Source organism: Geotrypetes seraphini, chromosome 1 (assembly GCF_902459505.1).
Source record: "Geotrypetes seraphini chromosome 1, aGeoSer1.1, whole genome shotgun sequence".
Lineage (NCBI taxonomy): Eukaryota > Metazoa > Chordata > Amphibia > Gymnophiona > Dermophiidae > Geotrypetes > Geotrypetes seraphini.
The window spans coordinates 33,425,556-33,447,821 of NC_047084.1; the positions used below are offsets into that span (position 1 = coordinate 33,425,556).

Genomic DNA, 22,266 nt, shown 5'->3' on the forward strand with positions numbered 1-22,266 from the left:
GGCTCATCTGAAGTATCTCACTTGGAAATTGGTGTTTCTCATAGCCCTCACTTCTGCTCAACAAATCAGTGAGCTGCAACCTTTACTTGCTGATCCACCTTTCACGGTGTTCCATCATGGCAAGGTGGTTCTTTGTACTCATCCTAAATTCCTACCTAAAGTGGTCTCGGAATTTCATCTCAACCAATCCATTGTTCTTCCAGTGTTTTTTCCAAAGCCTCTACCTCATTCTGGAAGAAGTAGCTTTTCATACTCTGGACTGCAAACGTGCTTTGGCCTTCCATTTGGAACGCTCCAAACCACACGGAACTGCTCCAACTTTTTGTCTCCTTCGATCCAAATACGTTGGGACATTATTTCTAAGCGTACCATCTCCAACTGGATACCTGCTTGTATCTCATTCTGCTATGACCAGGCTGGATTATCCCTACACAGGAGTCACAGCCCATAATGTCAGAGCAATGGCAGCTTCAGTGGCTTTCCTCAGATTTACACCTATTAAGGAACTTTGTAAGGCTGCTCCTTGGTACTTAAGACAAGAGATCCGGGAAGATAGAGGAAAGACCGGACCAAACACGTTGTGCTAAATGCCAAAGAAAAAGCAACTTGCAAAACTGCTGTGCTAGTCATGCTAGAGGTCTACAAAAGTACCTGTAGTAAGCAAATAGGTTGATTAAACTTTGTGAAAAACAGCAATTCAGCCGGTACTATGACAAAGATGCACTGTATCTGAAGAGTATACATATGTTTACATAATATCCTAGAAAGCTTGCCACTAGACAATGTTACCACCAGAAATGGACGAGGTTTTCTACGTGGTGCATCTCTCATGCTAAGGAGCCTCAAGATTCCTCCTTATCTGTTCTAGATTATCTTTTGCACTTATCTACCTCTGGCCTAAAGTCTATATCGATTCGAGTCCATCTCAGTGCAATTGCTGCTTTCTATCAGCTTATTGAAGGGAAAATCATTTCTGCTCATCCAGTGGTTTCCAGATTCATGAAAGGACCACCCAAAAACTTAAACTATCTTTTCTCTCGCTAAAAGGTGTCATCTATGTAGGAAAATTAGGGAAATCTCTCCTTCAAAATCACTGAGGTTTGGAATAACCTTCCTCCCCTGCTGCGGAATCTGGGCTCCTTTCAATTATTCCAAAAGCATTTGAAAACATGGCTTTTCTCAAATGTAAAGCTCACTACCCTCTTTATAACCACTAATTCTTATGTTTTTCCCTTATTTATTAAAGTACCAGTATAAACTTTGCTGAGCTCTATCTTTATGAAGAGGATGCGGTATATAAACTTAAAGTTTAGTTTAGATTTTAATATCGGAACAAAAATTACTTATGCAGCCTCGGCCCAATATTCAGCTGGGATCCACATAAAGTAAGCAGCTGAATTTAGGATAGCTTTTGCCAAGCTTAGTGCCACTGAATATCAGCATTTATCCCAGGACAAGCAGGCAGCATATTCTTGACTGATGGGTGACGGCACCGACGGAGCCCCGGTACGGACACTTTTAGAGTGATTGCACTCTAAGAACTTGGAAAGTTCTAGAGGCCGCACCGCGCATGCGCGAGTGCCTTCCCGCCCGACACAGGCGTGCGGTCCCCAGTTTCTTAGTTTCCGCGGAGCTAAGAAGTCGCATGTTTCAACGGCTGTTAAATATTTTGTTCTTACGCCTTCCTGCTCGCGAAACTTTTTTAGGGTCTTTTTTGCCCTTCTTTCTTTTATTTCTTTTAAAAAAAAAAAAAACTAACTAGTTATTTTTTTTTTTTGTTTTCTCGGTTTTGCCCCGGCAGGGCCTACTGCCACCATCGAGGCCTCGGCCTTCGATTTGGCAGAAGCCGTTTTTCCTTTCATGCCCCCTCAGCCAGGGTTCAAGAAGTGCCAGCGGTGTGCACGGCCCATCTCCCTTACGGACCCGCACAACTGGTGCCTACAGTGCCTGGGTCCGGAGCATCAGGCTTCCACCTGCACCCGCTGTGCCACGTTGAAGAAACGTACATTGAAAAATCGCGAAATTCAACAGCGATTACTTTTCGGCACCGATATGTCCAATCCCGCGACATCGGCATCGGCTCCTGTACAGTCGGCACCCACCTCTGTCGACACCGCGTGACACTGCGCCGGCGTCGCAACATCCAGGTAAGCCGGCTAAGAAGCCTTCCCCGCTGGAGCGTCCTCCGGTCTCGATTGCAGCGAGTCCAGTCCTGCCGACCGTGAGGCGCCAGCGGAAGCGCTCCGCCCCTATTGAGGTGAGTCCCTCGACATCGGGCTCCTCATCTCCGGGGTGTAGAGCGGCACCGCAGGTACCGCAAAAGAAAAAGGCGGTACCGGTGCCTTCCTTAGATGATCGCATAGTGGCCATCCTCCAAGTGCAGCTCAAGGAGCAGTTACAACAACTCCTTCCAGCTATCTTGGCTCCGAATCTTCCGGTGCCGGTCCGCACTGAGCCACCGGTACCGACAGTGGAACAGCCTGTATTGTCTGCATCCGCTGTTTCGGTACCAGTACACTCGGCCTCATCGGTGTCGATGCCAGTCCTCGCACCGGAGCCGACAGCCCACCACCAGTCGGTACAGACTTGTTGCGACCGGTAACTTCTCCCGGTACCGCATCGATGAGGTCGGGTAAGTCGGTTCGCAAATCCCGACACTTGGAACCATCCACCCCCGAGTCTCGGGACCGTAGTTCCCATATTAGGGACCCTGATCTGTGGGGTGATTCCGAAGAGCCTTTTCTATCAGAAGGTGAGTGTTCTTCGGATGAGGATGATCCTGTTATTATTCCTGACCCATCTCCAAAATCCTTTTTAAAAGACATGTGTGAATCTCTTTCCATTCCTTTAGAGGCTGAGTCTAAAAAGTCTAAAGCCTTTCTTGACGCCCTTGACTTTGACCAGCCTCCAAAGGAATTTTTGAAACTCCCTCTTCATGACATCCTGAGGGAAACTTTTTATAAAAATTTAGAGACTCCTCTTACTGTCCCGGGAGCTCCCCGCAAATTGGACTCTCTGTACAAGGTCATCCCTATTCCAGGGTTCGACAAGCCCCAGCTTCCACATGAGTCTCTTCTTGTGGAATCCACACTTAAAAAATCTTCAGGAACTAGTGTTTATGCTTCTGTCCCTCCTGGCAGAGAAGGTAAAGCCATGGACAAATTTGGTAAGCGTTTATACCAGAATGCGATGCTCGCTAATAGATCAGGCAATTATGCTTTTCATTTTTCTTTCTATTTAAAGCATCTCCTTACCACCATGGCTTCTTTTGAACAGTACCTTCCTGAGCGAAAACGTCTGGCTTTTCACCAATGTTCCTCTTCACTTTTCCAGCTACGAAAATTTATGGTGAGATCTATTTATGATACTTTTGAACTTACCTCCAGAGCAACAGCTATGTCTGTGGCCATGCGCCGCCTTGCCTGGCTGAGGGTATCCGAGCTTGATGTCAACCATCAAGACCGGTTGGCTAATGCACCGTGCTTGGGGGATGAGCTTTTTGGAGAATCTATGGACTCAACAACCCAAAAGCTCTCCGCCCATGAAACACGCTGGGTTACTCTCCTCAAGACGAAGAAGAAACCTCCACCGGCACGGCCTTTCAGACAGCAATCGGCCTACCAACGCCGTTATGTGGCTCGTCCTTTACAGTCAGCTCCACAACAACCTAGGCGGCAGCGTCAGCAACAACGGCAGGCACCTAGACCACAGCAGCAGCAACCTGTTAAGCCGCCTCCTCAACAGAAATCCACGCAGCCCTTTTGACTTAATTCTCCAGGGCATAGCCAGCGTCCAACCATCCTCCCTTCTACCTCAACCTATAAGAGGTCGTCTTTCTTTTTTCCTCAGCCGGTGGGAAGTTATCACTTCGGACCAATGGGTCCTCAACATCATCCACCACGGCTACTCTCTCAACTTTCAGAACCTCCCGGTCCCAAGTCTACCAAAAGAGTCTGCTTTGCACACTCCTCAGTCCTCCCTGCTTCTTCAGGAAGTTCAATCCCTCCTCCTTCTAAACGCCATAGAGGAAGTTCCTCCAGAACAAAAGGGGCAGGGATTCTACTCCCATTACTTTCTAGTCCCCAAAAAGACAGGAGATCTCAGACCAATTCTAGATCTTCGCGATCTCAACAAATACTTGGTCAAAGAGAAATTCAAGATGCTATCTTTAGCCACGCTTTATCCTCTTCTCAATCAAAACGAATGGCTATGCTCCCTCGATCTCAGAGGCATACACTCACATTCCGGTCAAACCGACCTCCAGACAGTACCTCCGCTTCATGATCAATCGCTGTCATTACCAATACAAGGTGCTCCACTTCGGTCTTGCCTCTTCTCCAAGAGTATTCACCAAATGTCTGATTGTGGTGGCTGCCTTTCTACGCTCTCACCACCTTCAGGCCTTTCCTTACCTGGACGACTGGTTGATCAAGGCCGTTTCATATCACTCAGTGCTCCTGGCCACCAACCAAACCATACTGTTTCTACAACTACTAGGGTTCGAGATCAATCTACCCAAATCTCAGCTTCTCCCTACACAAAGACTTCAGTTCATTGGAGCGGTGCTGGACACAGTCCTCATGAGAGCTTTTCTGCCGGCCAACCGTCTTCAGACTATCCAATTTCTCTGTCAGCAAGTACTTCTTCAAAATTCCATCTCTGCCAAACAGATGATGATACTCTTAGGTCACATGGCTTCCACAGTTCATGTAACACTCTTGGCACGTCTTCACCTGCGCACTCCGCAATGGACCCTGGCTACCCAGTGGTCCCAAGCGACGGATCCTTGCTCACGACACATCTGTGACATCATCTCTTCGTCAGTCTCTTCAATGGTGGTTGATATCTTCAAATCTCTCCAGAGGTCTTCTATTCCATCTTCCTCCTCATCAACTCATCATTACCACCGACGCCTCCCCTTATGCCTGGGGGGCTCATTTGAACGAATTCCAAACGCAGGGCCTTTGGACTGCTCAGGAAATGAAGCACCACATCAATTTCCTGGAGCTCAGGGCAATGTTCTATGCCCTCAAAGCCTTCCAACACCTTCTCTTTCCTCAAGTCCTCCTGCTGTGCACAGACAATCAAGTTGCGATGTACTACATCAACAAGCAGGGTGGGACAGGCTCTCGCCTTTTGTGTCAGGAAGCCCAGAAAATCTGGACTTGGGCCACAACTCGCAACTTATTCCTGAAGGCAATCTACATCCAAGGGGAGCAGAATTCATTAGCGGACAAGCTCAGCAGAATTCTCCAGCCTCACGAATGGACTCTCGATCCTTCAACCCTTAAATCCATCTTCGATCAATGGGGCACTCCTCAGGTGGACCTCTTTGCAGCTCCTCACAATCATCAACTGCCCCAATTCTGCTCCAGACTCTATACTCCTCACCGTCTGGCAGCGGATGCATTTCTTCCTGATTGGTCCAATCGATTCCTGTATGCTTTTACTCCTCTGCCGATCATGCTGCGGACCTTGTTCAAACTCAAGAAGGAACGAGCCACCATGATTCTGATTGCTCCACGGTGGCCCAGACAACATTGGTTCTCCCTTCTCCTTCAACTCAGTTCCAGAGAGCCTTTTCTACTTCCACTGTTTCCTTCTCTGCTTACGCAGCAACAGGAGACCCTTCTGCATCCCAACCTCCAGTCTCTACACCTGACAGCTTGGTATCTCTCGGGCTGACTTCACACAATTCTCTTCTTTCACACAATTCTCTTCTTTCTCAGCCCGTTCGTTCTATTCTAGATGCTTCCAGGAAGCCCGCCACTCTGCAGTGTTACCATCAGAAGTGGACAAGGTTTTCTTCTTGGTGTCTTCTTCATCATCATGATCCCACGCCCTTCCAGTGGAGACCTTGTTGGATTATCTGCTTTCTCTGTCTGACTCTGGCCTCAAATCTACCTCCATCAGAGTCCATCTCAGTGCTATTGCTGCTTTTCATGAGCCAGTCCATGGGAAACTCCTTTCAGCTCATCCCCTGGTCTCCAGATTCATGTGAGGTCTTTTCAATGTGAAACCACCTCTTCAGGCACCTCCTGTGATCTGGGATCTTAATGTGGTTCTCTCCGCTTTGATGAAGCCTCCATTTGAACCTTTGGCGACTGTCACTTTCAAGTTTCTCACTTGGAAGGTACTTTTCCTTATTGCTCTCACCTCTGCCAGGAGGGTTAGTGAGCTCCATGCACTAGTTTCACCTTTCACAGTCTTTCATCATGATAAGGTGGTTCTACGTACACATCCAAAGTTTCTCCCTAAGGTTGTTTCTGAATTCCATCTCAACCAATCTATTGTTCTGCCTGTCTTCTTCCCAAAACCTCACTCTCATTCTGGAGAACAGGCTCTTCATACTTTGGACTGTAAGCGGGCTTTAGCTTACTATTTGAACCGTACTAAGCCCCACAGAGCATCGCCGCAACTCTTTTTGTCCTTTGATCCTAATAAATTGGGTCATCCTGTTTCTAAGCGTACGCTGTCGCATTGGTTGGCAGCGTGCATTTCTTTCTGCTCTGCTCAGTCCGGACTGACACTGGAAGGTTCTGTCACGGCCCATAGGGTTAGAGCTATGGCAGCATCTGTAGCTTTCCTCCATTCTACGCCTATTGAGGAAATCTGCAAGGCTGCCACTTGGTCCTCAGTTCATACTTTTACATCACATTATTGTCTGGATGCATTCTCCAGACGGGATGGTCACTTCGGCCAATCTGTTTTGCAGAATTTGTTTTCCTAATGGCCAACCTTCCCATCATCCCTCTTTTTGTTTGCTTGGAGGTCACCCATCAGTCAAGAATATGCTGCCTGCTTGTCCTGGGATAAAGCACAGTTACTTACCGTAACGGGTGTTATCCAGGGACAGCAGGCAGATATTCTTGCGTCCCACCCTCCTCCCCGGGTTGGCTTCTTAGCTGGCTTTTACTAACTGGGGACCGCGTGCCTGTGTCGGGCGGGAAGGCACTCGCGCATGCGCGGTACGGCCTCTAGAACTTTCCAAGTTCTTAGAGTGCAATCACTCTAAAAGTGTCCGTACCGGGGCTCCGTCGGTGCCGTCACCCATCAGTCAAGAATATCTGCCTGCTGTCCCTGGATAACACCTGTTACGGTAAGTAACTGTACTTTATCCACCAATTAGTAATTTAAGCAAGCCAAAGCCTCTCTATCCCACTTAAATCACTCTTAATATCAGGCCCATGTGTTTTTTTTTTTTTTTAACTTATAGTTAATTCAAGTGTATATGGTTCTATGTGTTGGTGTACATTCCTATCATTTTATGCATTGTACTGTTAGTGCTGATAGTCAAACAGTGTAGAAAATTGATTAAACCATGTTGTGGCTGCTTTATTACTCTAGAATATTTAGAAATAAATGGTAACTAACGGATGAGAAGGAGATGAGGAAGGTGAATGAGGAGCCCTTTTCTAGAAGGGGGATCTGCTGGGAAGTTGGGTTTATGTGAGAATGTATGAACAGCACACAAATAAGCAATACAATGCTTATATATTTGAGGACCAGTGATTTTAGAAAGCAATATAAAATCTCTTAATTGCTGCCTGTAATTTGGACACTCTACTGACAGACCTTACCCCTTATCCTTTCAAAATTTTAGTTAGACTCCTTTCCTCACTTTTCATGTCATTTTCTCATTCACACAACCCCTGCCCTTTCCCTGAAAAGTTTTAGATTGTAAGCCGCCCAGAAGATTTGTCCTTGGTGCGGGATGGTAAAAACTGAATAAACTTGGTAGAAGATTTAAGTATCATGACAGAAATACTTTGCATCTAAGACAATCGGCCTATGGAATAGTCCATAATACTGAAACCACAAGGTTGGAATTAAGTGGTTTGAGACATGGAGTACGGTAGATAAAGGAGAGGTAATTTTAGTGTTAGACATCAAATCTGCTTTTGATATGGTTGATCCAAAAATATTGATATTGCAAAAGGTAAGAATTGGTGGGACAGTGCTATCATAGTTAGAAAGTTTTTTTTTTTTTTTTTTTGGTTTTTTTTCCTAACAGAATTCGGGGGATTCATAAATCAGATATTCATAGAATTCCCTATGGAATACATCAAGGTTCATCCCTTTCACCTATTGTTTAACATTTGTCAGCTCTCTGTTATGGCTGATACATACATTTGATTATTAATGCATTTATTTATCAGTATTCTCCCTAGTGCCTTTTAGCTGGGTGCTCCGCCTGGTTAACTTAGGTGAGCGCCCTGCTGTCATCTCGGTCGCAAATTCAGCTCGGCCTGACCCTTTTTTTTTTTTTTTTTTTTTAAGCGCCAGCAAGCAGGTTTTCAGCTTTACTTTTTTTGAAAAGAAATTTCCTACTACTGGCTGGTTTTTCGGTTGCAGTTGGAGGCAGGGGCTGCAGGCTCATTATGACAGAATGCATGAAACAGGAAGAACCCCAACATCGTATTTGCTTTTGTTCTGCTGCTTATCCCGCAAGATGGGCTGCACGTTAGTTCTCTTGTACAAAGCGAAACCAATCGAAAGAGGAGAGGTGGAAGCTAGCAGCTGCGTGTTTCAGTAATTGCTGCTGGCTACTGGAAAAGGAGGGAGAAAGTGTCTAAGAGAAATAGATTCACTACAGGCTAAGGTGGGAGATAGGGCAGGGAGGAAAGCTTACAACTTGTTCTTGCTTGCTTTGGGCCTTTCTTGCTGCTGGGTCCTGCCTACTTTCCGTTTCCCTGAAGGCAGGACCTGGCAGCCAGGAAGGCCCGAAGCAAGCAAGAGTCAAGTTGTAAGCTTCCCTCAGTCGCTGACCTATCTCCCGCCTTAGCCTGTAGCGAATCTTCCGACCGGGATGGGGGTGGGGGGAGAGAAATGCTGCTGCTGCACCCAATATTTTTTTGGGGTGGGGGGCAGGAAGACCAGGGCAAGGAGAGGAAATATGTCAAGACCATGGGAGGGAAAGGATTTTGCCCTAGCTCTCACTAAGATCTTTATCTGCTATTTTTTTTATTTTGCTGTAGTGCAATCACACAGGTCTCCTTCAAGGCTCAGTAACACCTCTCCATAAATTATGTGGAAGAGGTCTGGAAGTGGGGATTCCATCTATTTCATATCCTCAGTGAGACCTCAGGAAGGAACCTAGTGATCAAAACATTATTAGAGGTGTAGAGCCGTTTCTTTTATGACTTTTGTTGTTGTTTTAAATTCATGCAGAAAAATGGCTAGATTGAACCTAATGACTTAATGTATTTCCCTTTTTTAAATCTCTATACCAGTGGTTCCCAACCCTGTCCTGGAGGACCACCAGGCAGTTGGGTTTTCAGGATAGCCCTCATGAATATGCATGAAAGAGATCTGCATGCAAATCTGGCCCATGCATATTCATGAGTGCTATCCTGAAAACCCGACTGGCCTGGTGGTCCTCCAGGACAGGGTTGGGAACCACTGCTCTATACCATTTGAAAGAGGGTGAATATCTAATTATTCACTTATAGACTTGGATACTTCTTAAATTGAATAAAAATATTCTGGCACAAGTGTCAAACCTTAAAGGAAGTCATATTGAGCATTGGAAAATAATTAATTAACTAATAAAAATAGTACACTATTTTCCCCACCACCAAATTTCCCCATCCCACCCCACCTGGCTACTTTTTCATGCCACTCGGCTGGAAAAAATTTCTGGCCAGAACACTGTGTGTATGTATATATCTTGTTAATTCTTCATACTTCAGGAATGTCATTGGCTAAAGCTCTGCTACAATTACATTTGACAAACATTTAAGGATGGTTGAAGAAACATGGTATGTGCCTTAGTGTTGAAGACAATTGCATGCTGGATTTATCAGGGGCAGATGCCACCCACTAAATCGTTTGATAATATCCTTCCAATTGTTCAGACAACTTTTTAAATATTTAAGGGTGATATTTGTTGAATGTTCATGTTTGAGGAACAAGTGACCAATATTGCTAAACAGGGTTTTAGGGTCTTGCGGATGTTAAAAGCAATAAAGGGATCAATGGAGAGAGCTTCTTTTTAATTCTAGTTCCTTCACTATTTATGACAAAATGTTGATTATGCAAATTCATTATTGACAGGTACAACTAAAAAATGTTAAACTACAAACTTTACAGAATGTGGCAATAAAACTGGAAGCATAAACGAGATCACGTGACCACACATTTGATAGATGAAACATTGGTTGTCGATTATATTATTGGGTTCAGTTCAAGTTGATTTTAATTGTTAAAGTTTTGAAATACTGGAGTACCAGGAACTTTTTTTAAAAAAAAATTGCTGAAACCATATTGCCCATCTAGATCTTTGCGTTCCAATCAAGCCTTGTTTTTTTGGAAGTTCCAAATTTACAATTGGAATGTACAAGAAAGATGGCTTTTTTAATGTGGGACCAGTTTTATGGAATTTGCTTCCTAAAAATGTAAACCTCCTTACCTAGGTTTAAAAAGTCCCTTAAAGGTGTGTGTGGGGAAGGGGGGGGGTTTGATTATGGGGGAGGCTTTGGGAAGGGTTTTTATATTTTATCCAGATTTAATTTTTTTTTTAAAATTGTAAATCACTTTATTTACTTAGAAGTAAGATAGCTGTATATCAATGAACGATGTAACCTGTACATTTTTTTTCTTGCATATCCAAGCAGCATCGGTTTAGCATTTGACCTCTCATGAGCAGTAGGAATTGTGTTTACTTTATATGACCAATCCCAACTGTAATTGAAGCTTCCGTCTAAATGGTTTTTGTGACTTATTTATGTAGCTCTGGAACCAAGGATTATCACCAGATGGGATGTGCAAAAGTATGCAAGAGAAGCCTATAAACTTGGAATCCGCTACATCGGCGGCTGCTGTGGATTTGAGCCTTATCATATCAGAGCAATAGCAGAAGAACTGGCTCCAGAGAGAGGATTCTTGCCAAAAGCCTCTGAAAAGCATGGGACATGGGGCAGCGGTTTAGACATGCACACTAAACCGTGGGTTAGAGCAAGGTATAGTACATTGCACACCACACAGTTACATGTAACTGAAGAGCCTTTCCTTGGCATTTAAGATCAAATTACTGATTTACAAACGCATCAAGAGGCAAAGTTCTAAAAAACAGAAACCAGTGGTGAAGCCAGGTGGGGGCCTGTCACCCCCACTGTGGGCTCAGACCCCATACAAAACTGCAGCACCTATTCAATGGCTGGCAGAGATGCTGGAGCTTTTCTAGCTGAAGAAATCTTATTTTTACAAACCACCCCCTCCCCCTTGTGCTGCTTCAGGAGCAAGGAAGTCACTGTTGTGCTTTTAACTGCCAACGCCTAATCATCCTCACTACTGAAGCAGCACAAGGGGGAGGGGGTGGCTCAGGCATCAGATCCCCCCTCAAAAAAATGGACTGTTGGCTACACCCTTGATAGTAACGTAGTAAATGATGGTAGATAAAGACCAACCTGATCCATCTAGTCTTCTCATCAAAGTAGCTAGTCATACATGCATCTCCCATGTAAGTCATTTGTTCTTTGCTTTGATTCCATTCTCTTGCCATATAGGAGTCCTTTTTTTCTTTGACCAAATTCAAAAAGGCAAAAAGTGGGCCTGATATGCAGTAGAAAGCACTTTTTGTTTAGCACCAACATTAAACCCAGATAGATATTCAGTGCGGGGAACTGAATATGGGCAACATTGACCAATTATGTTTGGCCACTAAAAAGTTAACCTGTTAAAACTGATATTTCTTTAGCACTCTCCAGACCAGTAGAGGTTAACTTTACGAAAGGGTATATATCTAATCATGACCAGCAGGTGGAGACTGAAAACAAAACTTTGGGACAGTATATACTATCCTCCCTTCTCTATTTCCCTCAGTCTTCTTTCAGTCTCCAGCAGGTGTTGAGTGATCTGTACCCATCTCCCTTGGTAGGGCTGTTGGAATTTGTTTAGGGGGTTTGTTGTCCCTGTTTTTGGCCGGACGGAGCTTGGGCGGACTCTGTTTGGGGGTTCGTCCGATCTCGGGGGTGTCAAACCCGGCGGGTCACGAGCGGGGTCCCTCCCCCCACTTCCTCCACCTCCCCACATTTTTTTAGAGGAGCCTCAGCAGTAAGCATTGCCCCCTAAATCAAGCAAGGCATATTGCTTCGAGAGCCTGTGGAGTCTGTTCTGTAAAAAAAAAAAAAAAAGAAAGAAAAAATCCTGAGGTAGTGCTGGTCTGGAGGGTTGTATCCCTTTAAGAAAACTGTATTTTACTGTATTTTTTCAACTAACCGGCACTTTTTTGCAGCTAGGTCACGTATGGAGCAATGAGCACTTCTAAAGGGAAAAAGTGCTCATTGTGCTCCAGACGCGAGGCACTCGCGGCCGGCCTGTGCAAGCGGTGTTCAGGCCGGTGCGGTGGAGGAGCTCCGTCGGCAGCGGCTGCAGGCGCACAGAGCTCCCCGCCGATGGTGCCTCGCGAGTCGGCAGGGAACGGTGGGGAAGCCCGGTCTTCTCCGTCCGCCCACGGAGGGATTCCCCGAGCCGCCGACGGTCGGGTTTTGGAGGATTCCCTCTCAGCTGATTTTTTGACAGCTGATGCCGGCTTGCCTGCTTTAGCGGCTGAGACTATTCAGGTTTCTCAGCCGCTTCAGGCTATGGAGGGAGCTTTTTTGGCGGGAAAACCGCCATCTTCTCTGTCTGGCCCCTCCATTTTGTCTTCCACCTCAGGTGACCTTCCCCCTGTTTTGACTATGCAGGGGCAAGGTTCTGCTGGGTCCCCTGCTGTGGCAGGGAGTCCCTTGGGACTCTCGGGGGGTTTTTCTCCTGATTTTTTCTTTTCTTTATGCAGAGCCTATTTTCAGGCGGCTGGGGGTCCCGGTTGCGCCCAGGGGGTTTCGGGGGGTGGGGTTTCCTCCGCGCTCCCTGCGGCTTTGCCTCTCTCGTCTGACGTGACGTCCCCTCCGCCGCCTCCCTTGTCCAAGCGTCCGCGGGTGTCGTGGGACGAGGATTTGTGGCCGGAGGAACGTGTCGGTCTGGAGGAGGACCTGGACCCTTCGGAGGAATTCCAGGACCCTCTGGAGGGGACGGAAGCTGGCGGCGGGTTGTCGGGTTTCCCGTTCTCCAGTGACGAGGCGTCCGTGGTGCGCCTTTTTCAGAGAGATGAGCTGCCTGACCTTATTCAACAGGTTTCTTCGGTTTTGCGTTTTGAGGACGCGCCGCCGGAGACTCCGCGTGTGGGGGACCCTCTGTTACGGGGGATCCGTTCCGTTTCCCGCTCTTTTCCTATGCATCAGGATATTCGGGATATTATTCTGGAGCAGTGGAAAACGCCGGAGATGCCGTTTCGGCTGGCGCGCAGCATGGCTCGCCTGTATCCCATTCCTGAAGGGGATCGGGCTACATTAGCTTCGCCAGTCGTGGATGCGGTGGTCTCGGCAATTTCCAAGCGGCATACCGTGCCTGTTGAGGGCGGTTCTGCCTTGCGGGACTCTGAGGAGCGCAAATTGGAGAACATCCTTAAGCAAAATTTTCAGGTCTCTGCCTTTGGGGTCCAGGCGGCTATTTGTGGGGGACTGGTCGCTCGCGCCGTGTTTCGGTGGGCGGAGCGGGTCTTGGATCGAGAGTCTGATGACTGGTCTCTGGTGGATCAGGAGGTAGCGAAGATTGAGATGGCTGCCTCATTCCTCTCAGATGCTCTATATGACTTGGTGCGGATCTCGGCTAAGTCTATGGCTTTTGGCGTGGCCGCAAGGCGTGTGTTGTGGCTGCGCGCTTGGGCGGCGGATGCTGCGTCCAAAGCTAAGCTGACTAAATTTCCCTTTCGGGGGTCGTTTTTATTTGGAGAGGACTTGGATAAGTTGATTCAGACTCTGTCGGACTCAAAAGTTCCCCGTCTGCCGGAGGACCGTGCCCGCCCGGCGTCTCGGGGGGGTGCGGCCCGGGGACGTTTGCGGGAATTTCGCAAGTATCGCCCTGGGCGTGGGGCTGCTTCTTTCCAGTCTCCGGGGTTTTCCCGGGGTCGGTTCTTCCAGCGCATGCAGCCCTTTCGGGGGGCCCGTCGGGGGGCAGGGAATCCCTCCTCCGGTTCCCCCGCTTCCCGTCCTGCACAATGACGCCTTGCCGGCGCCCCCTTTGGTTCCGGTGGGGGCCCGGCTGCGCGATTTTTTCCCCAAATGGGCCGAAATCTCGTCCGATCAGTGGGTCCTGGAGGTGGTGCGGGACGGTTATGCCCTGGAGTTCGCCCGCTCTCTGCCGGATTTTTTCCTCGCTTCTCCATGTCAGACTCCTGGGAAGACGCAGGCTTTTCGCCAGACCCTTCAGCGCTTGCTAGATCTCAGGGCAGTTGTTCCAGTGCCCCCTACGGAGTGGGGCACAGGCAGGTACTCCATTTACTTTGTGGTGCCCAAGAAGGAGGGGACCTTTCGGCTCATCCTCGATTTGAAAGGGGTCAACAGGGCTCTCAAGATTCCCTCTTTCCGTATGGAAGCTCTGCGGTCGGTCATTCTGGTGGTTCAGCCGGGGGAGTTTCTCACTTCTCTCGATCTGACGGAGGCCTACTTGCATGTTCCCATTCGGGCCTCTCATCAGCGTTTCCTGCGCTTTGCGATCTTGGGTCGGCACTATCAGTTCTGTGCGCTTCCCTTTGGGCTGGCCACGGCTCCCCGGACGTTCACCAAGGTGATGGTGGTCGTCGCGGCAGCCTTGAGGTCGGAGGGCATCCTGGTGCACCCCTACCTGGACGACTGGTTAATTCGGGCCAAGTCGTTGCAGGAAAGCTCCCGGGTTACGGCTCGGGTGGTGGAGTTTCTCCGGTCGCTGGGCTGGGTGGTCAACCTTTCCAAGAGTCGGTTGGTTCCGGCTCAGCGTCTGGAGTACCTCGGGGTGCTGTTCGACACCTCCTTGGGGAAGGTCTTCCTCCCAGAGGCCCGGGTGAGCAAATTGCAATCTCAGATTCGCCTGCTTTTGGCGTCCCGGTGTCCTCGGGCGCGAGATTTCCTCCAGGTCTTGGGTTCGATGGCGGCATCCCTGGACGTGGTGAGGTGGGCGCGGGCCCACATGCGTCCTCTCCAGTATGCTCTGCTCCGGAGGTGGTCTCCCCAGAGGCACGGGATGGATGTTCCGGTTCCCCTGCGAGGCTTGGCGCGCTGCAGTCTGCGTTGGTGGCTCCAGACCCCTCACCTAGTTCAGGGGGTGGGTCTGGATCTTCCGCAGTGGACGGTGCTCCTTACGGATGCGAGTCTCCTGGGTTGGGGGGCTCAGTGTCTGGGTCACTCAGCTCAGGGTACCTGGTCCGCGGAGGAGGCCTCCTGGTCGATCAACGTGTTGGAGACCAGAGCGGTCCGGCTGGCGCTGTTGGCTTTCCACTCCCTTTTGTGGGGCAAGTCGGTCAGAGTCCTGTCGGACAATGCCACGGCAGTGGCTTATGTCAATCGTCAGGGGGGCACCAAGAGCACTCAGGTGGCGCAGGAAGCGGCTCAGCTCATGGTTTGGGCGGAGTCGCATCTTCTGGACCTCTCGGCCTCTCACATTGCCGGGGTAGAAAACGTTCAGGCGGACTTCCTCAGTCGTCACTTCTTGGATCCGGGAGAGTGGTGTCTTGGCGCCGTGGCGTTTCAGTTGATAGTGCGGGCTTGGGGGCAGCCCCTGATGGATCTGATGGCCACAAGTGGCAACGCCAAAGTACCCCGCTTCTTCAGTCGTCGCAGGGACGGTCTGGCCGAGGGTCTGGATGCTCTGGTCCAACCGTGGCCAACGGAGAGGCTGTTGTATGTGTTCCCTCCTTGGCCATTAGTGGGCAGAGTACTGCTTCGCATTGTTCGCCATCCGGGGCTGGTGGTTTTGGTGGCTCCGGATTGGCCTCGTCGTCCGTGGTATGCGGATCTGGTGGCGGATCCTCTTCCTCTGCCTCTCGGGTGCGATCTTCTGACGCAGGGTCCCATTCCCATGTTCGACCCGTCTCCCTTTTGTCTTACGGCTTGGCTCTTGAAAGGGGCCGCCTGAGTAAGAAGGGATATTCCGATAAGGTGATCTCTATACTTTTGGGGTCCCGGAGGCTTTCTACCTCTCGGGCTTATGTACGGGTTTGGCGTCTTTTTGAGGAATGGTGCCGGGCGCAGGGAGTGGTCTCTTTTCGCGCTTCTCTGCCTAACATTCTAGAGTTCTTGCAGGATGGCCTGGATAGAGGCCTGGCTTGGTCTTCTCTCCGGGTTCAACTGGCGGCCCTGTCGGCTTTTCGGGGGCTGGTGACAGGTCAGCGTTTGTCGGCCATTCCTGGTGTGATTCACTTTCTTCGGGCGGCCAAGTTGATCAGGCCTCCCATAAGGCCCTCGATTCTCTCTTGGGATCTCAATCTGGTTCTCTCAGTTCTAGTGCGCCCTCCTTTCGAGCCGTTGGATGGCTGTTCGTTGAAGGACCTTACGCTGAAGTCGGTCTTTTTGGTGGCCATTACTTCCGCTAGACGGGTTTCTGAGCTACAGGCTTTCTCTTGTAGGGCTCCCTTCCTGGAATTTTTGAGGGAGCGGGTTGTTTTGCGGCCTGTTCCTTCGTTTCTGCCGAAGGTAGTTTCTCCTTTTCATGTCAATCAATCGGTGGTCCTCCCGGTCTTGGGTAGTCGGGAGGGTTCTTCTGAGCAACGGCAGCTGCGCAAGTTGGATGTCGGTCGGGTCCTCTGCGCTTATGTGCAGCGGACCCGGGATTTTCGGAGCTCCGATCATCTCTTTGTGCTTCTGGCGGGTCCTCGTCGGGGGGCTGGCGCTTCTAAGGCTACTATTGCGCGCTGGATCAAGGAGACGATTGCTTCCGCTTATCTTCTGAGTCAGAAGCCGGTTCCGGAGTTTCTCAAGGCTCATTCCACTAGGGGTCAGGCGGCTTCTTGGGCTGAGTCGTCGCTCGTGCCTCCGGTGGATATTTGTAAGGCTGCGGTTTGGTCCTCCTTGCATTCATTTGTTAGGCATTATCGGGTAGATGTTCAGGCGCGTCGGGACGCGGTGTTCGGTGAGCGTGTTCTGGTATCGGCCCTTCGGGGGTCCCGCCCGTGAGAGGGACTGCTTTGGTACGTCCCATTCGTAAAGTTAACCTCTACTGGTCTGGAGAGTGCTAAAGAAGGAGAAATTAGGTTCTTACCTGCTAATTTACTTTCTTTTAGCTTCTCCAGACCAGTAGAGGTCCCCACCCTGTCTGTTGTTGTTGTTGTTGGGGCTGTTTCGCGGGCAGTTTTTGTTTTTTGCTGCGGGTTCTAGTATTTTTCTAGGGCCGGGGAGAATTAAAGAACAGCGGCTGTGGCTCGGCTGGCTTAGCTGGCGAGCTGTGGGGACATTTTCCTTCGGGTATTTCTCCTCTGCATTTTCCAACAGCATTTGGGTATGTTATTTGTTACTCCTGTTCGGAGTATTGTTTTCTTTCTGTTTTCCAGTTCTTGGTTCTGCTTGGCTATTCGGCAGACTGAGGGAAATAGAGAAGGGAGGATAGTATATACTGTCCCAAAGTTTTGTTTTCAGTCTCCACCTGCTGGTCATGATTAGATATATACCCTTTCGTAAAGTTAACCTCTACTGGTCTGGAGAAGCTAAAAGAAAGTACATTAGCAGGTAAGAACCTAATTTCTCCTTAGCACTGACCACTGAATATTTGCAATTAGCTTAAATGTTTAACCAGTTTTGCTATTTAACGAGTCTGCAAATGTTTCTGACTGGTTAAATGTTGAATATCAGGGGGGGGGGGGCTGGACTATTTTTTTGTTGTCACTCCACCAGGAGGATGTACAGGCACCCACCAAAATATTTCTTGTTTGCTTTAAATTTACTGCTTTGTAGATTAATTTCGTGTGCCCTAGTTCTATAGACTGCCTGCCTTTAAAAAAGATTTATTTATTGTTATTGACATTTTAAGTTCTTGAAAGGTATATGTTCTCTGTCCTTCCTCTCTCCTAAGATGTACCATGTTTTTCGCTCCATAAGATGCACTTCTCTCCCCCCCAAAGTGGGTGGGAATGTCTGTGCGTCTTATGGAGTAAATATAACAAATTTTTAACCCCCCGGTACCTTTTTTTCAATCCTGGTGGTTCAGCAGTGTATTGGCAGGAGTGAGCTTTCCATGCTCCTGCCCCTCCCTCGCTGGACGGCTGACATCTCATGGCCAGCGGTGTACAAGGCAGGAGCAAGCTTTTCATGCTCCAGCATGGCCCCATGCCGCTCCCTGAATGGATGCAGTCAGTTCTTGTGGGACTCGCAAGAACTGACAGCTGCCGTTCAGGGAGTGGCGTAGGGCCAGGCTTGAGCATGTAAAAGCTCACTCCTGCCTTGTGCGCTGCTGGCCATGAGATAATGGTGAGGCAGCTCGCTCCTGCCGATACACTGCTGGACCACCAGTATTAAAAAAAGGTGCGTGCATGTGCAGAATCAAGAACCAGTATGCATGGGGCAGTGAATTAGATCCCTCCTGTCTCAGCCTACCACTAGACCACCAGAGAGGGGACGGGGCACAGAGCCTGGCAAGGAGTGTGGGGTTGGGTGCAGAACCTGGTATATTTTATTAAACGTATTTGTTCAGAATTTTTTTTTTCTTGTTTTCCTCCTTGAAACCTAGGTGCGTCTTATGGTCAGGTGTCTTATAGTGTGAAAAATAGAGTACTTAAGATCATAGCATGATGGGCCTAACTATAAATGGTGCTTAATTCCTAGGTAACACTTGACATAGTTGTCATGATTGTCATTTACAGAATCGTGTCTACCAGCACCCTAACTCAAGTGCCAGTATATTAGACCAGGGGTTTTCTGCCTACTTTTCATTTAGAAATTTCGACTTAGGCACCGTGCGCTCCAAGCTCCACACAGAACTCTTTTTTTAAAAAAAAAATTTTTATTTTTATTTATAGATTTCAAATTAATAATTCAAGTATCCACTTGTACAGAAAGTTGAAGAAAAACAAACTAAAACATAATTAGCGCAGCTGGAACATCTGATGCACTGTTTCAAATACAAATTTATATAAGAAAAAAAGACTTAGCTTAACTTCAACTCAAGTCCTCAAATTTGATCCAAGATTAAATTGCGAGTATAAACAAAGTATTACAAAACATCATAAAGGAGATAAGATCGCTTGACTGAGAGAGGATGTGCCTTAATATTGAAATTACACTCAAACTTCCCCTTTATCCATTCGAGTTCCAGTCAAGAAGGCTGTCAGCTGAAGAGGTTCAAAGAAAACATTTTTTTCATATGATAATGTATTACGCATTTACATGGATAACGAAGAAAAAAGGTCCCTCCAAAAGATAATTCCTGGCTTTAACATAAGAAATTCATGTCTTCTCTTCTGTGTATCCCGTGCCAGATCTGGAAACATCAATATTTTATGACCAAGATAATCTTTTTGTTTGTTTTTAAAGAAAAGCCGAAGCAACCAGTTTTTGTCTGTTGCAAGGGCTACTGTAATAAGTAATGTGGCCGCCTCAGCGGCCTCTTGGTCAGAAAGCCAACATTGCTGATACATTGAGCGGTTGATTATCATCTTGCAGTTGCAATTGCTGTTCCTTAAGTTTTGATGGCAAATAATAAACATGGGTAAATGGTGGAATCGTATATTCAGTGATTTCCAAAATCTGCCATAACGTTTTAACATGCCCCTAGGGGGCACAACTGCTATCCTAGGGAAATTAATCGATCACAAGTTGTCATTACACGAAAGGTTTTCCAAGGATTCCAGTTTAATGTAGATTTAAATAATCTTTTACTAGTGTTTCACTAAGTTGTTTTGAAACTTAATTCTTGTTGAATATTCACTATAGAGTTCTTTGAATCCTCCATTTCAGCCTTCAAATTCTTTAACATCAGTTTCTTGATTTTGCAATTTACTTTCTAGCAAAGCCAACTGAGGTTTTATAGATGTAGCCAGATTAGTCACGAGGTCCCAGATGGAATCTAGAGTTACCTCCCTGGGCTTTTCAATAATACAGGTAGCTTTAGCAACTTGGATATTCTCACCAGCTGAAAGCAATTCCCAGTTGTCCCTCTCCTGGACTCGGTTTCCCACCAAAGTTGTTAGATCCCCGGGCTCTCCTGGAGATACATCTCTCTGCTCCCCTCTGTGTTCTTCCTGGCCTCCGAGAGGGGGTGCAAGCCGTCCACTGGCAGCTTCTCCACTCGCGGGGAGCTAGCAGTCCGAGGAGGTGAGGGAGGTGCCATTGCGTCGGGGCTCAATGATGTTTCCAGTCCCAGGGAAGTTGCCTCAGTCTTGCCCCTCTGAGGCACCTCCAATAGGAGTACCGACGCTGCCGCGGCCAGGACAACCTGGATACGACGCAGAAGCTGTTCGATACTGCCGAAGGAAGAGGCATCAGAGCGCCGCGAGGCTCCAGCGCGCTACGACCTCTTCTCTTCGGTATAATGAAGTAAAGAAAAAGCTCCCCAAAGGAGTTCACAGCACTTGTTCAAACAAGCTCCCACAGCATTCAACTCAGCCCAAACGAACCTTCAGCCATCTTAGATCCAGCAGAACTCTTAATTGATATTTAATTTTTTAAATTAGCTTTTACCACACTAAACTCGTTAATTTTGAGTTCCACATGGAACTTGCCTAGGCACCATTTATAGAATTAGGCCCAATATGAATTAGGTAGCCTAGAATCAATCTCTAATAGCACTGGGGGGGAAAAATACCCTCTCTCCCAGTGGAGCCAACTAGTAATGGGATAGATGACATCAAATTCCTTATCTGTGGTACAACCAAAGTGGTTTACCAGAATTCAAAGCATGGAATAAGTGCAATTTACTGTTCAGTTGCTGGGAGAAATAAGGATAGAGCTGAAAACTTGGATCTATGCTGTTGAAACTAGGATCCAATTTGCCATGTTAAGGTTTACCCTATTGACTGTATTTATGCTTACTGTATATTTGGTCATTTTTTACTTTTTGTTATGCTGCTAACAAAATTGTTATGCTGGTTTAAAAAAAAAAAACAAAATAAAAAAACCAACTTACAATTTTGTTAGTCAAGTTGTACCTGCTGTAACACTTTAGGTAAATTTATAAGAGATTAATGCATCCCAATAAATATGGGCAGATTAAGTGCGATTTTTCTAACATATCCTTTTGATCCTTAGCAGTCAACACTTACACTGTATTTTTGTGTAATAATTACTGTTGATTGCAACCTGCCTCAAGCTTCACTTAGTGAGGATTTGGTAAGATAAGACCACATAACTTGAGGCATCTTTCCCTAGCTTAAGACTAGATACTTAAGTTGGAAAGTGAATGGGATATGATATACCACCTTTCTGTTGTTGCAGTCCAAGCAGTTTGCACATTATAGATGGGAACTTATTTTGTACCTGGAGCAATGGAGGGTTAAGTGACTTGCCTAGTCACAAGAAGTTGCAGTGGGAATCTAATCTAGTTCCCCTGTTTCTCAGGTCACTGTGCTAACTATTAGGTTATTTCAATTAGTAGCATTGTGTTCAAAGCTTTTTCTGCAACTTTACTTAACAATTACACTCAAAATGAAATTATGGTAAAAAAAAAAAGTTCATCTCCCTATATGGGCTTACTGAAACTTGGTAAAAACCTTACTAAGGTTCCAATACTGCCAGATTTGCCTAGAAAGAGGAAACCCTGTAGATTCATCAAGGAAAGCAAAATGTACCTTAATTCAGATGCAGGCAGGAACAGGTGAATAAAACAGAAGCTGACTGTGTGCTTAATTCTATATCGGTTCAATATGCTGCTTATACATTTCATGCCATCCCTTATTTGTCCAGGGCAAGAAAAGAATATTGGGAAAAATTATTGCCCGCTTCAGGAAGACCATACTGCCCTTCTATGTCCAAGCCAGATGCATGGGGAGTGACCAAAGGAGCTACTGAGCTGATGCAGCAGAAAGAATCAACATCTGAACAACAACTGCATGAGCTGTTTGAGAAGCAGAAGTTCTGATTCTGAATACAACTTGAGTTACCTCACAAGCATGTAGGACTAAACTTTTCCAGTTCAAAGCGAATCACATTGGATTCAATCCAAGTTTTGTTTTGTTTGATTCATAAAATAAAATGGCATTTTCAAAGAGCCTTTGAGAAATTGTCTTTAGTGAAAGCATGCATTCGGTCCTAAAACACTACAAGCTTAGATATTGACAAAGCTGTGAGGCTGAATTGCCTTCAGACTTGTGCAGATACTTTAGTGATGCAGAAGGAAGATGTCATACAGGAATACAATCCAAAACTATGAATAATAATATGCTACAGGAAATCCAGTTTATTCTGGTAAGAGCTATTCGTCCTATGTGATAAAACTAACACTTGTGCAAATGACTTGGTGGTTAGGTTATTGGCATTTAAAATTCTG

At 47.1% G+C, this 22,266-nt stretch overlaps 1 protein-coding gene across 1 annotated transcript in view; it reads left to right on the forward strand.

The window, feature by feature from the left end:
• LOC117353538 (betaine--homocysteine S-methyltransferase 1) overlaps window positions 1-21,988 on the forward strand; it is an 84,745-nt gene extending 62,757 nt beyond the window's left edge. Inside the window, exons 7-8 of the mRNA XM_033929568.1 lie at window positions 10,733-10,961; window positions 21,684-21,988. Of these exons, the coding sequence (XP_033785459.1) occupies window positions 10,733-10,961; window positions 21,684-21,858 (404 nt within the window). The 3' untranslated portion in view covers window positions 21,859-21,988. The remainder of the gene's footprint in view (window positions 1-10,732; window positions 10,962-21,683) is intronic.
• The last annotated feature ends 278 nt before the right edge of the window (window positions 21,989-22,266 follow it).